Source organism: Canis lupus, chromosome 11 (genome assembly GCF_048164855.1).
Source record: "Canis lupus baileyi chromosome 11, mCanLup2.hap1, whole genome shotgun sequence".
In the NCBI taxonomy this organism is placed as follows: domain Eukaryota; kingdom Metazoa; phylum Chordata; class Mammalia; order Carnivora; family Canidae; genus Canis; species Canis lupus.
The window spans coordinates 36,664,366-36,679,882 of record NC_132848.1 but is presented as its reverse complement, the minus strand read 5'-3'; the positions used below and the strand labels follow the sequence as shown (position 1 = coordinate 36,679,882).

At 39.6% G+C, this 15,517-nt stretch overlaps 2 protein-coding genes across 14 annotated transcripts in view; both read left to right on the top strand.

The window, feature by feature from the left end:
• Window positions 1–15,517, top strand: part of TXNRD1 (thioredoxin reductase 1) — a 138,532-nt gene that overhangs the window by 59,064 nt on the left and 63,951 nt on the right. For 12 of the 13 annotated variants that reach the window (XM_072844283.1, XM_072844289.1, XM_072844290.1 and 9 more), the window contains one exon: window positions 14,443–14,565. In XM_072844283.1, coding sequence (XP_072700384.1) covers window positions 14,443–14,565 — 123 coding nt within the window. Of the gene's footprint in view, window positions 1–12,940; window positions 13,282–14,442; window positions 14,566–15,517 lie in introns of those variants that run through there. The other variant, XM_072844284.1, reaches the window with a different exon arrangement.
• EID3 (EP300 interacting inhibitor of differentiation 3) lies at window positions 4,889–7,353 on the top strand. Its single transcript, XM_072844296.1, has one exon. The coding sequence runs from the start codon at window positions 5,010–5,012 to the stop codon at window positions 6,114–6,116; it is 1,107 nt and encodes a 368-aa protein (XP_072700397.1). The 5' UTR covers window positions 4,889–5,009; the 3' UTR covers window positions 6,117–7,353.

Below are 15,517 nucleotides of genomic sequence, written 5' to 3'. Positions count from 1 at the left end.
CTTTGGGCTAGGCATTGTCTTTGCTCTCTGTAACACAAATCTGTAGGGCAAATGTATATATTTTAAGATAAATTTGTCAATGTTTCTTTATCATTTTTTTTAATAAAGAGTGACAACCACTCTGTGTGGCAGAGAAGATCTCCAATAGACTCATTTTTACAAAGGAGGAAATTCAGACTGAAGAAAATAAATGGAAATTAATAAAGCACTAGTCTTGATTTGAGCCCAGGCTTCCAGAATGAGTTCCTTCAAGGCTGCCTTCTTTAATACCCAGTACTTTCCTGCCTGTAGTCTATCAAAATGATGCTCCTGGTCATTGCTGACTTCTGAGATGTGTCCTAAGAGAGTTGGTAATTGCTCTCATAACCTGAAAGGTTCTGTTCTCAACTCACACCCTTGTTTATGTTTGTTCTTGAGGCTTCGTAAGTCAGCCAGGACAGGGTTTTCTGGTGACAGTGAAGTGTATGACTGACCACAGAGTAAGGGTGGAGGTTTTATGTACTCTTAAGTATTTAAATGCTTGGATCTGCATTATTCTGTGGCACTTGACTGTCATTTTATCTTTTACTTCACTAACAGTAAAGCCATGTTATTTGAATAGAACAGTTATTTGAAGCCTCTCTTGGGTACTGTATGTGTTTTGTTTTGTTTTGTTTTTTAAGAATCTGCTAAAATCCAAGGAACCACTCATGAGAAAAGTGTACATAAGAATTTTGCGTATAATCTCAGACTCTTAATAGACCTAGTTCAGATTATCTATCTAGTACTGGGTTGGTTTTTTTTTTTTTACCTCTTCAAAGTATGATGTGCCCTTCCATTAGTTGAAACCTTAGTAGGTTTTTAAATTGCATTCTATGGCAATTTTCTTTTCACTGGCATTAGTTATAGTGGGACATATTCCTGTATTCCTGCTTATGGATTTAACCTTTAAAATATTTTCCTGTTCCTAAAACAGCATTCAGGAGTGAGGCTACTGGTTTGTATACTTTTTTTCTGTTTAGTTCTTAATGTTTACTAATAAACATTTAGTACCTTTGGGATAATTTAAAACTTACTAAGTGCCTACTCAGAGTTGAAAGTATGATCAGATCTGTCCCATAATTCTCATTTAGTACTTAGCAGTAGCTTTATGGTGTGTAACTAGTAGTATTTCAGATGAGGAACCTGGAAGCTGAGCAGTTAAGCCACCTACCTAAGAGAAACCTAATAACTAATAATAGGTCAAGATTGGAACCTGAGTTTGCCTCCTTCCACTGTCCATGGTTATTTTAAAAATATGTATCTGCCTTGATCGTGGCGAAGCTTACCTTAAATACAAAAATACCAACCAAAGCAAAAGCATAACCTTAAGATGAAAGAGAAAATATACCTAATAACCCTGCTACTCTGACAAATCAAACTAGTGCTTTTGTCAGCAAGACTCTTCTCTGCTGAGTATAAAATAGATACCCTGGCAGGATGAGAGAAGAGAAACAGCCATGAAAGAAAGAATAGGAAAGTTCAGGGAAGTAGCTAATAGGCTAAGCATATCTGCTGTAGTGTGGGACTCAAACCTGATTGGTCCCTGGCTTTGGCCCAGAAGTCTCTAGGTCCATTATCGATTAATCCTGCAGTAAAAACCCCCACTGACCCTGTGTGAGTTCTTTTTTTTATTTGGCCATAGAGAGGCCTGGAACCTGTGACATCCACCCCATCATGTTTGTGTTGAGCCCTGGTGTTGTGGGAGAGAGCCTAAGAGCTGGAAATGAATGATTCTGAACTTGTAGTAAAGGGGGACTGGAAAATAGAAAAAACTGAAGAGAAGAAAGGAGATGTTGGGCCATATTGAGCACTTGGCAGCAACTCCTTTTGAAAGAGGAAAAGGGGGAAGGGGAAGAGCCAAATTATCTTGAAGCCCAAGCTCTGTGTCATGGTGACCTGAACCAGCCTTACTGAATGAGGAAGGTAAACTTTAGTGATTTCTTTGTAGTGCTAGTGCATGTTTGCTTTCTTTTACAATCCATAAAGAAGTTTACCAGCATAACAATTTATTGCTGTTCCTTCTTTTTAAGCTGCTTTTATATAATTATCATGAGTAATCGGACTTTAGGGTAGAAAATCACTATATAGTGATTTTAGCATTTGCAAGTATAGAAATCCCATTTTTTTTAAATGACTAAGGAAAATCATTAGCCTTGAGATTTGCGGTTTGTAGCGACATTTAAACTTTGCTCTGAAGGCAGAGTTAAAAAGGCTGAATATATATAATGCAAATATGACTTTCTGAGGATGATGATATGTTACATGTTACCAAGGTCCTTAGGGATTGAGATCTAACTAGCATCTAATGAATGAATTCAGCATTGGAAATCACTGCTTAATAATATGATGCTTGTCTTGATGTGTTCTGTTGCTCTGAGCAAGTTGTGTGGGCTGTTATCTCCTGAGAAATCCCTGTAAATGGTACAAGTAATACTTTATAAGTAGGGTGGGAGAATTATTTTTCTAAACCATTTTGAAATTCTTAGATGAAAGCCTCTGTGTAGAGCAAATTGTTGTCTGCCTGTTTTCCCTCTGGTGAGACAGGAGAAAATAGACACCTTAGGGTGGGAAGGTTGGCTTGTCTTTTGGAGTTCTTTTATAGGTTGCTTTTACTGAATTTGAAGAAGATATAAGAGCTCCCAAGAATATGGTTAACTAAAAGAAAATATTTTTTGTTTTGGAACTTATAATTAACTATGTCTCTTCATCTAAGATTTAAAACATTTAAATAGTTTGTAATTGGCCAGACTTGGGGAGGAAAATATGGCCCTTTGATGATACTAGGGCTCACCTTTGTTTTTCTCTTGCTTTTCCATTATTTCAGAGAAGAGTAAAGGTTGACTTTCTGAAAAGCAGTCAACTTTTATTTTCAGTGTGTTGGATCTATTTTTTCCCACTAATCTGTGAAATTAATCTTTTCTGCCAAATAACTTGGCAGTAGGTGCTGGAACAGTGTTTCTTATCTACATTCATTTATACATTCCAATGTGCATATTCAATTATGTTCATGTGAAAACAGCTTTGCTTGGAAGATTTAAAACCAGATTCTTGCTTTAGAGTAGTTCGGTCTAATACAGCAGGATAATATTTATGCATGAATAGCCATAATGCCTGGTGTTTTTGAAAAATACATATTTTTCCCTCTGAATTATACCTCTACTTTAAAAAACTGTGTGTGGTGGTGGTGGTGTGTTTTGGTGGCTCAGTCAGTTGAGCTTCCAAACTCTTGGTCTTGGCTCAGGTTGTGATCTCAGGGGTGTATGATAGAGCCCTGTGTGAGGCTTAGTGTGGAGTCCGCATGTCCCTCTCCCATTGCTCCTCCGCCTCTTCTCTCTCTCAAATAAAATAAATAATCTTAAAAAAAAGAGAAAATTGTGGTGGATGAAGAGTAATACAAATAGGTCAGAGAAATTTAATACTAGGTTGTGCTGCTAATGCATTTACAAGAAACTTTCTGCCAAAAACAAGGAAAAATGAACTAGTCTAGATGCATAGGAAGGAAGGTAGGGCTAGTTTACTTCCTAGTACCCTGAAACCAGAGTTGACAGGTGCAGTATGGTGTTCAGGCCCCCCCCCCCCAGCCCCCATTAAAGGGGCACCTGTTGGAAGTGAAAAGCTTTTGATCCTGTGGGCTAAGAGTGCACTTTATTTTGTTCTCTTTAACAACAAAATATATTCCTTTTTTTTCCCCGCGGGGCCAACAAAATATATTCTTTATTGTTACATATACTTTGCTGCTTATGAAACCATTGAGCTAAGCCTTTTCTCCCAACTGTATGTGAATTCCCAGTGAACTAGTGGGTGAGTTTTCCAAAGTAGTCACTTGATTTGCAGCATTCACTTTCATACCCTTACATCAGATTTTTTTTTTTTTTAAGATTTTATTTATTTTTATTCATGAGAGACAGAGAGAGAGAGGCAGAGACACAGGCAGAGGGAGAAGCAGGCTCCATGCAGGGGGCCTGACGCGGGACTTATCCTGGTCTCCAGGATCACGCTCTGGATCGAAGGCGGCGCTAAACCTCTGAGCCACCGGCGCTGCCCCAGATTGTGTTTAAAATCTTAATAGCTTTGCTCACCTTTCAGGGCTTAGCTTTCTCTCCACAGTCTGTGGCTTTTAGCCTTTGGTAAGCTTCCAAATAAACCACTCTTTGCAGAGACTGTACCCACTTTATTCTTCCACCCTTGGGTGGTGGAGACCCAAAGGTCACTTGGGTAATGCCTGACATTCCCCCACCTTTTGCCCCAGCGCCAGCTCAGCCACTCACTTGCCTGGCAGCTGCCTCCTCTGTTGGTTGAAAGGGGTCTGGCTTCTGAGGGCCAGTGTAGGGTAATTAACCCAATATGCAATTGTATAATGAATAAATTCCAAACCTTGCAAATGAACCCTGAGAATTCGGCCTATTTGTAGTGGACTTTCTGCAGTTCACTATGCTTAGCATTATGGGCAGTTGACAGCAAAGCCAGATTTAGTTTTTAAAAACACACAAAAAAGAAAACTCTAAAGACCCTACCATTTAATCAGAGTAAAAACGAAAACCATAGGTTGACCTAACTGCAGTATGTGACAGCAGGTATTTCAAAGCGCAGGACCTTTAGTCCCTCCCCCTCCCCCTCAGTTTTAAAATGTCGTAAGATTTTCAGGTATTTCTTTGAAAGCTAGAGGACACTGTCGGTAATTGCTAAAATGAAGCTGTCGTTTGAGCGGGTATTGTTCGCCTGCGGAGGGGGGCCCATTATTGCTCGCGTTCTACGCTGCCCGCTGCCCGCTGCCTGCTGCCTGCCGCGGCGGTCGGCTGGTCGGAAACCACCGACGGGTCTGGGCTCCCGGCGCCGAGGGGCGGGGTGGGCTGGGGGCAGGGCGCGGGGCCTGGCCAGTGCGCATGGGCGGACCTCCTCTGCTCCCACCGACCCCCTTCGATTTCCGCTCTTGTCGCAAACGTCGCGAGGGCCGTTAGCGGAGTGTCAGTGAGTGCGCCGGCCCCGAAATGTCTGAGGAACAAGGCTCCCGCGCCGGAGCGGTAGAGGAAGGAGAGGCGCCCCCGGGGACCCTCGCTGCTACTGTGCACTCGGTGAAACAGGCGGACGACGGCGAGGAGCCCGTGAAAGTGGAAGTGGCTGATGGCTGCTCTGACGACCTCAGCTGTGGGGAGGCCGACATAGACCCCAGCCTCCTAGAGCTTGCGGATGACGAGGAGAAATGCCGGAAGATCCGCAAGCAGTACCGGCAGCTCATCTATAACGTCCAGCAGAACCGTGATGACATCGTGAACACTGCCAGCGACTCGTTAACCGAGGCTCTTGAAGAAGCCAATGTCCTATTTGATGGAGTGAGCCGGACAAGAGAAGCAGCTCTCGATGCCCAGTTTCTTGTTTTGGCTTCTGATTTGGGTAAAGAAAAAGCAAAGCAACTAAACTCTGATATGAGCTTTTTTAATCAAGTAGCGTTTTGTGACTTTCTGTTTATATTTGTGGGTCTGAACTGGATGGAAGATGATGAACCTGGTGAACTGAGTGGCTGTGATGATAATATAGCTCTTTCCTTCTGGGAGACAGTACAGAAGGAAGCAACATCCTGGATATTGCAAGCTGAAACATTTCACTTTATTTTCGGTTCATTCAAGTCCAAACCTTCTGCACCAAAGCCCCGACTTGAACACCACAAAAAAGCTCACAAAGTAGAAGAAAGTGGGGATATGCCTACAAAGCTGAGGAAGTTGGACCTGAGTAACAATCAAGAAGCAACAGAAAAAGAAGTAGAGAGAATCTTGGGATTGTTGCAAACGTACTTTCGAAAGTATCCTGATACTCCTGTGTCCTATTTTGAGTTTGTGATTGATCCAAACTCTTTTTCTCGTACTGTGGAGAATATATTTTATGTTTCTTTCATTATAAGGGATGGTTTTGCGAGAATAAGGCTTGACCAAGACAGGCTGCCAATATTAGAGCCGATTAATATTAACCAAGTGGATGAGGGAAATGATCCCAGTTCTCATGGCAGGAAACAAGGAGTTATATCTTTAAGTTTACAGGACTGGAAAAATATTGTGGCAACTTTTGAAATTTCAGAGGCTATGATCACAAACTCATACTAGGGATTTTTGTTCTTAGTATAGGCTGCATTATCTGGCTTTCCTAATGTACTCAAAATGGAGAGTAAAATCCAAGCAGAAGCACATACTGTATTTCATGTAGAATGAAAAAGTGTTTTCAGAAACACCAGAAATTGTTTTACTGTGCAGTGTATTTTTTTTGGTACTTTATAAGGTTGTCATGATCTTCTGTTATTAAAAAATATTCACTTGCATGTTTGCAAGATTTTTTGAATGCCCTTTAAGTCTTTATCAATAAAAATCAGTTCTGAATTTCATAAGTTAAAAGGCATTTGATAATTTACCAAAAATATCAATTTTATGATGCTCTATGATACTGCCTTGCTTCCTCCGTTAGAGGGAACAAAAAGAATCCCATATGGGGTTCCTGACAAGGTTAGGGGAAGCTGTAAAAAAAAAAAAAAAAGGAAAAAAGTTCAAGGAAGACTTTATCCTTAGGGCAGTGAATAAGCAATGTTAATGCTGCAGAAAAAACTAGATGCCAAGCTTCATTGCAAGGAGGATTCAGTATGATTAATGAGTGGATATCTATATTCTAAAGAATTTTCCTGTGATGAGACTTACCTACTGTAGAGTCATTCTACTTTTGTCAGGTGAGGCATCAAGTGTATGCTGAAAGGTGAGCAGCGATTAGTCAAAGATAGGAAGGGTATTCTAGGCAGGGGAATACAGAGGCCAAATACATGGAATTACAAGAAATAATGGCACCAGAGAGAGAATCAGGAGATTTGGTGTTCGATTTGAATGTTAAACTGAGCAAAAATTGAAATACCTTGTTATTAGTATCCTCAGAGGTAGAAGGTATTTTTTTTTTTCAAACACAAACCAGTTATAGGCTTTATCTACTTGGTTAATTTCTTCTCTAGTCTCTAATCTCCAAACCCTTGGTAATTTCTGCTAGTGCACAGAGTGACCTTCAGAATCAGTGGTGTTTCATTATGTTACAGCCTTGAAAATTCCCAGTTCAATTTTGTTTCTTATTTGGGCTTTAAATGCCTGGAAACAATCTCTCTTTATACTGAAATGTGTAATTGGGGATCCCTGGGTGGCTCAGGGGTTTAGTGCCTGCCTTTGGCCCCGGGGCATGATCCGGGAGTCCCAGGATCGAGTCCCGCATCAGGCTCCCGGCATGGAGCCTGCTTCTCCCTGTGCGTGTGTCTCTGCCTCTCTCTCTCTGTCTATCATGAATAAATAAATAAAATCTTTTAAAAAAATGAAATGTGTAATTGACTTCCCCAAATGTTCTTTATTTAACCATGAAAGCTTTTTTTTTCTTTTTGTTGCTTGCAGTTGTTTTAAGGTTATAAATTACAATTTTATTTTGAGGTTACACCAAAAATTTAAGTTTTTAAGAAAATAATTTTGAAGGTACAGAGCATGCCTAAATAAGCTGCTTTTCTTCCCTTCCCTTCTTTTCTTCTTCTTGTTCTTGTTCTTTTTCATAGGCTCCGTGCCCTATGTGGGGCTTCAACTCAGGACCCAGAGATCAAGAGTCACATGCTCCACTGACTGGCCAGGCAGGTGCCCTGTAGGCTGCTTTTCTTGATCCCTAAGGGAGCTTAATCTTTGGTAGTGAATTTTGCCCTAAAGCATGATTTGGCAAATGGAGAAGTATCTGTTTTCCATAGAAGTAACAATAAATTTTCCTAAGTCTAGTGTGGTACAGGGAAGGGAAATCCAAAGACTGAATAAATGACATCAGGATTGACAGGAGCGATCTTAATGTATGTGTGGGGAAGATTCTTCAGTAATAGTTGTTTTTAGCCAAAAGCCAGATTTCTCTTGAAACTTGCTCAGTTTTCTAATGTAGCCATCCCTTCCCCTTTTTCATGTCTTGAAGGAATGCTAACCGTTCTGGTGTCTACCACTCTTAGATTTATTTAGCAGTCAGGGAAATACCATACTCTCGCTGATCCTCACTTTAGCTTGTCTCTCCCAACCAAATTTCTTGGGTTTTCCAGAGATTTGACATTCTTGGTAGCAAGAAGATCCTGCCTCCCTTTTTGACTCATCCCCAGGTGGTTCTGTTAGGTGCCCTGTATCTTTCTTTACAGGGAGTATTGGAGACTTGACTAAAACAATAGAAGATGTACAGGTTTAGGGGGAAGGTAATTTTGGGGGTCTTCTCTAAAGTTATAGCTTTAAACATACAAATCATGGTGTGACCCCTTGTTTGTATTTCTGCTGGTTATTGTGACACCTCAGTTGCCTCATCTCTTTGAAATTAAAGTGACTGCTTACTTGGAAGAAAAAAAAAAAAAGAATAGACAAATAGATAATTATGGAGATAGGTATGAGCCCAACTGCAGATCTGGTATTTTCCCAGTAATATAATTAGAGTGGCTTAAGTTTCACAGGTTCAATAAACTCAGTTGAATTTTAGGAGAATATTATGGGGAAAAAATGTATTTATTCATGAGAGACATAGAGGCAGAGACCTAGGGAAAGGGAGAAGCAGGCTCCATGCACTTGATCATGGGACTCTGGGATCACGCCCTGAGCCAAAGGCAGACGCTGAACCACTGAGCCACCCAGGTGTCCCTATGGAAAAAAATTTTAATTAGAACTTTATTGTGTAACGATCACTTTTCTGATTAAAGCACCTGGCATCTCGGTGTCCATTGAAAGATGAATGGATAATGAAGATGTGGTATATGTATACAATGGAATATTACTCAGCCATTAGAAACGACAAATACCCACCATTTGCTTCGATGTAGAGGGACCTGGATGGAGAGTATTATGCTGAGTGAAATAGTCAATCGGAAAAGGACAAACATTATATGGTCTCATTCATTTGGGGAATATAAAAATTAGTGAAAGGGAATAAAGGGAAAGGAGAGAAAATGAGTGAAAATATCAGTGAGGGTGACAAAATATGAGAGACACCTAACTCTGGGAAATGAACAAGGGGAGGTGGGCGGGGTTGGGGTGACTGGGTGATGGGCACTGAGGGGGGCACTTGGCGGGATGAGCATTGGGTGTTATGCTATATGTTGGCAAGTTGAACTCCAATAAAAAAATAAAATAAAAAAAATAAAAGCACCTGGCATCAAATCCTGACTAACCATTCTGGTTAGAGGCTTTGGACAAATTATTGAACATGTAAACCTTAGGTTTTTGACTTGTTAAGTGGGAATGATACCTCTATTATGTTTATATAATATGTCTATTATGTTTAAGTGTAAAGTTAGAAAATCTCTGTGACGAGTATAGTAACTCTTGAACAATGAGGGAGTTAGGGACACCATCCCGCCTGCACAGTTAAAAATTTAGGTATAACTTTTGACTCCCCCTAAACTTAATAGCTTACTGTTGACCAGAAGCCTTACCATTAGCATAAAGAGTTAGTTGAAACATGTTAAATGTATTATGTACTGTATTCTTGCAATAAAGGAAGCTAGAGAAAAAAGATTATAAGGAATGGGGTGCTTTGGGTGGCTCAGTCATTAAGCGTCTGACTCTTCATTTCAGCTCAGGTCATGATCTCAGGGTTGTGGGATCAAGCCCCATGTCGAGCTTGTGCCCAGTGCTGACTACTCAAAATTCTCTTCACTCCTTCTCCCTTTTCCTCCCCCCTCTGCACCTCCCCCTTCTCTCTTTCACATGTGTGCCCTCTCTCAAATCAATGAAATTTTTAAAAACTGACAAGAGAAAATACACTTAAAATACTATATTGAAAACAATCTGTATAAGTGGACTGCATTTCAAAGCCTTGATGTTCAAGGGTCAACTGTTCTTTGAAATATGAGTTACTGGGCATGGTATAGTGAGAAAAGCAAGAGCTTGTAATCACTTACTCTTGGGTTCAGTTTTTGATTCATGGCAAGTTCATCTCCAAGGATCTCTATATTGTCACTTAGGAGATGGGAATGACGTTTGCTTGGATGACTGTTGTGAGGATTAAATGGGATAATATATATAAAGCATCTAACACTGTGTCTGGCCTGTTGTGATCATGCATGTTAGTGCCTCAATCTTACGGTCAGAAATTCTGCGTTGCCACCTCCTTCAGTGGTGACATCTCTGTTATGGTTCATTCACTCTACGTCAGGATAGGACTTCATCATGCTTTGCCTTTGTTTTGAGGACTCCATTACCAAGCTATTGAAATTGGCACTTGCTAACTTACTCAGTTGTTTGAGTGCTCTCTGTACCAGACACTGCTCTAACACTGCTCTAGGCACTGGGGGAAACGTGGTGGACCATCTCGTACGCACTTTATATTTCACTGAGTGTATTGGTGTCCTATTGCTGCTGTAACAATTTACCAAATGTTTACTGGCTTAAAACAACAAAAATTTATTATCTTACAGTTCTAGTGGTTGAAAGTCAAATCTGTTTCTCTGGGCTAAAATGAAGATGTCAGCAGGGCTGCTTCTGCTGAGGCTCTGGAGGGAGAATCTGTTTTCTTTCCTCTTTCAGGTTTTGGAGGCTACCTGTATTCCTTGATTCCCCATCTCTTCCTCCATTTTCAAAGCTGCCAGTGCAACTTCTTAAATCTGTCTTCACATTTACTACTGTAGTGAAGTCTCCCTCTGCTGCTTCATGTGAGGATATGCTATATGTTAATGGAGTGACAAGAAACAATAAGAGAACTTTAGGGGAGATCTAATGGAAGAAACGGGCGTTGTGTTGGAGTCTTAGAATGTTGGTAAAAGAACCCTTCCCTGCCCCTAAAGGAATGCTTTAGAAAGAATAGTGTGTTTGTGTACATTGAATAAAAATAATTTAGCATCGAGGTTTATGTGCTGTTCCTGTACTCTTATCAGGATTTGATGGGAAGAGGTGAGGTGCGGTACAAGGGACATCTTTTAAACACTCCAGGAGCTTTTTGACCACACAGATTTCCTTTTGTTTAGGAAGGGGAGAGTTAGTAACCTAAAGAGATTTTTCCTACTAGCCATTCTGCCGATATGCATTATTTTACTTAAAGCCTGCAGGTTGGTGAAGTACAGGGGTATGTTAACTTCATTTTACAAAATGAGAAAACAGACTCTTAAGAATTAAGTGATTAGCTTATTTCACTGAGCTTAGAAAGTAGTAGAGCAAGTATTTTAACCCAGGTGAGTCCAACACCAGAGCTAATGTATAATGGTAAAACTAGTACACATCTGTGCCCAGTGGATATGAATCCTGTTTGGGGGAAGGGGGATAGAGATTATTCTAATTTTAAAGAAATCTGGCACACTTGAATTACTTTCTATGTTGTGCCTTTTCAGAGGTGAGTCTGGAGCAGTGTTTCACTTAGGAGTGGGATGGGCGGGCAGAAGCTTTCCTGAGAGACAGATGGAAGAAATGGAAGGATATCCAGTAACTAGGGCAGACAGACACCTCCTGGTGTAAGGTGTTGTATAATTGCACTTAAGACCTAAAGCAGTGGATCTCAAAGTGTGGACTGAATTCCTCTGGTGGCCTCCTGAGGCCCGAAGAGGAAGGCCTTGAAAGTCAGAATTATTTCCGTAATACTAAGATGCTTTTGTGTTATAATCCTTTCTCAATTTTCTGGAATTTTCCAGACAGGTAATGCTGTAATGGATTGACTGCAGAAAGGATATGAACTGTCTTTTATTAAGATAGACATTAAAAAGAGTTACAAAGATATAAAATAATGCCACCCTTCTCACTAATCAAAAGATTATTGTTAATAAGGTATGTTTAACAGTAGTACTTAAGGTATTTAATATTTGTTTATTTATTTAAGATTTTTATTTATTTATTCATGAGAAATACAGAGAGAGGGACAGAGACATAGGTGGAGGGAGAAGCAGGCTCCCCCTGGGGAGCCCAATGTGGGACTCAATCCCAGGACTTCGGGATCATGTGCTGCGCCAAAGGCAGATGCTCAACCACTGAGCTACTCAGGCATCCTGATATTTAATAATTTAAGATATTTTAATATTTTCTTAGTTTTAATTTTTAATCTACTAAAATTGATATATAAGTCTCACACTAACCAAAGCTCTTTGGGGTCCTAACTAATTTAAGGTTGTAATTTAAGGATCCTGAGACTAAAAAGTTTGAGAACTGTTCTTTATCAGTTACTATGGTCAGTGGCCACTATTTCTAGCACTCATAATTGGAGAATGGGGGGTATTTTTCTCCTCCTCTCCATAGCCATCAGTGTGTTCCTTCCTGACCCTGTCTTGGGGAGCTGTGTTCTACTGTCTATTGTATTTATATTTCAGGTGGGAAACCACTTAATTTGGACCTTATTGACACCAATTTCAGTTTTAAGTTGGATTAAAATTTTAAAGCACCATGTTCTGGGGTCAGTGGAATGCTTTAGGTGCCTGTGTCTTACTCATTTTACTTGTACAGAGTGAAGTGTTCAAGCTCACGCAGCTTTCTTTGTAAAATCTGTATACTAGTTAATATAATTTGACTTCAACTTGAACCATAAGAATCAGGTGTGATCCAGAATTTCAGTGCAGAACAGATTACGCTCTGGTGGAGGGAGTAAGTGGTTTTTCAGTATGACAGTGCATTTTCTTTCCTTTGTTCTAGTGGATATGTTGGGGGGAAGTGGTTATGAAATGGGTAATTGCCATTTAGACAGCCAATGACTGTTCTGGCACTGTGTCATGTACTTGCAGATAAAATTGAGGCTGAAATTTAGAATGGTTATACTTTGTTTTTCCAGAAGAACATCTAGCTGCATTTATTAATTCCTCTAAGCCAGCAAGTCAGCCAGTCAACCTGTGCTCTTTGAGACCAACAAGAGAGTAATGCTTGCTATCTGAAGCTTATATTGATCCTTTAATCTAAATGGCTATTATTACCAAATTGTTTCCCTTCCCCCACAGTGCCTTGTATTGGAGGAGAAGCCTCTGCCATAATGCCAGTTGATGAATACTGGCTGTGTTTACCAGCCTCTCACGTTAGACCTTTTGTACAGATGGTCAGGGTGAAGTCTTCTCCCTTCTTCCCCCATTGTTGCTGGTTTCCACGTGTTCTTCCTTCAGTCCCCAAGCCACCGGGTGCACCTGCCACATTGCCAAGGGGCAGCCACAGTGCTGGGCCTCCTCCACCTTCCTCCACTGTACCCCCTTCCACATCCCAAGCATCCTGCTCTTCTGACCCTAAACCCTGCCTTTCACCCCCTGCAGCTGATGGTAGGCAGGAGAAAAATGTGCAGTCTGGGTTGGTAAGTTTGGTTTTTTTTTTTATTATTATTATTGAGATTAAAACTTGATTTTTATAAAAATTTTTCATGCCTATTAACATTTCTAACCATTATCTCACCTTAGCACAGATTTTTGTTTTAATAAAAGCTAATTAAATAGATCATCAAAAGTCTTCCAAACTAATACGAAATGTGTATAAAAGCTAGGAATAAAATGGTTTTTAAAATTAAAAGTACATAACATTTATATACCTTGTTATGTGTCAGGTACATGGAAACTAAATTTTAAATAAAATACCAGAGGCCTTGTGCATAGGTAGATTAAAGAAGTAAGCTTTAGGGGAGCCTGGCTGGCTCAGGGGGGTCATGAGTTCAAACCCCATGTTGGATGGGAGAGATTACTTAAAAAACTAAAAATAAAATAAAATAAAATGTGTTCTTTAAAAAAAAAAAAGAGAGAAGCTTTACAGGGACGTGTTTGTTTATTTACCCTCTTCCATCCTCCTTCCTTTTTTTTTTTTCCCCTTTGCTTATTTAAAATGCCTTGGAAAATTAGGGACTTTTACATTTAGCTATTCATGCAGTTAAGTGTCAATTAATGATTTTGTTCTGAATTTTTACCTAAACAATGTAGGAAAGTATTTGGCTGATCTGTTTCCGTTGCTATTTCCCAGTCCTCTATCTTAACCTGAGACCTTAGCCCATTCATTGTGGTACCTTTGATGATAGAAAATAAAGATGCTGCTGACTGGTATTGATGATTTTACTAAAAACATATAGGACAAGTGTTTTAAAAACCTAATTTGAAACCTAGTATAATAATTCTAGGAAAAATTTACTTAATTTAAGACTAAGTTGAAAAAAAATAAAAAAAAATAAAAAAGGCTAAGTTGATCTTGTTGGAATGTGAAGACCTAACTTACGTAGAAGTACTATATGAACATTTCAAAGTTAGCTATCTGTGCTATAAAAAGGAATTTGAACAGCCCTAACAAAAGCAAATCATTGATCACCACTTCAGAAAAGGGTTGCACATTTTCTGTTTTGTGTGCTATAATATAATTACTATTTTTCCTTTAAAAATTCCTTTTGTTTTTCTTTAAAGAAAGGTTTTCTCACAAAACTTTTCAGATATTGCTGCTTTTAAGTTAAAGTATTTCCCCTTCCATTGTTTTTCTTTAGGCTTATCAAGAGGGCAGACTTCAAAACCTACTAAACATGAATGGCTCTGAGGATCTTCCTGAGGTCTATGACTATGACCTCATCATCATTGGAGGGGGCTCAGGAGGACTGGCAGCTGCTAAGGCAAGTTCCGTGTTATCTGGGGGATGGGTAGAATAGTCCTATTCCTAACAGACTTCTGGTTCTTACTGGAATCTGGTTCTCACTGGAATTTCTTTTAGCCATTCTTGTGACATTTTGCACATTAACTTGGGCAGCACATGTGTATAAAGGAACTATTTTATAAATCATTTTTCCAGGTTGAACTGGATCTTCTTTATGAAAGTACTTCTATATAACAGAACCAGCCCCAATATTTTGGGACATGTTTTTGTTCATTTTGACTGATTTTTCAAAGATAATCAAGGTGTTGTCTAGAAATGGCCTGAAATTAAATATCTTTCTTTTTTTATAAATATTAATATGAACTTTTCACTTCAGTGATTTTCAATATTCACAAGCCCTCTACCCCAAGAGAAAAGTGGAGAGCAATTCGAGTTCTTAAACTTAATCATTAAAAATGTTTGCCTCCTTTGTATGTGAAGAGAACTAAGAAATAACTACCAACTCTGGCCTGGGGGTAAGAGGGTAGAAGATGTGTATATATAAGAAAGGTTAAGGAGTAACCTTAAGAGAGATTACTTAAAAACTAAAAAAATTAAAAAAAAAAAAAAAAAAAAAACAACTAAAAAAATTTAGGGCTCCTGGCCCTAAATTGAAATACATTTTCCATGTGTGAAGAGCTTGGGACCTGTCATCCTTCCCCAACAGGTACTTTTAAAAGATGAGATGGTTATATTCCCCTAACATGTAGCTTGTGGATCAGGAAAGGTAAATTCAGGGGATCCCTGGGTGGCTCAGCAGTTAGCGCCTGCCATTGGCTCAGGGTGTGATCCTGGAGTCCCAGGATTGAGTCCCACATCAGGCTTCCTGCATGGAGCCTACTTCTCCCTCTGCCTGTGTTTCTGCCACTGCCACCCCCACCCCGCCCCGCCCCATGTCTATCATGAATAAATAAATAAAATCTTTAAAAAAA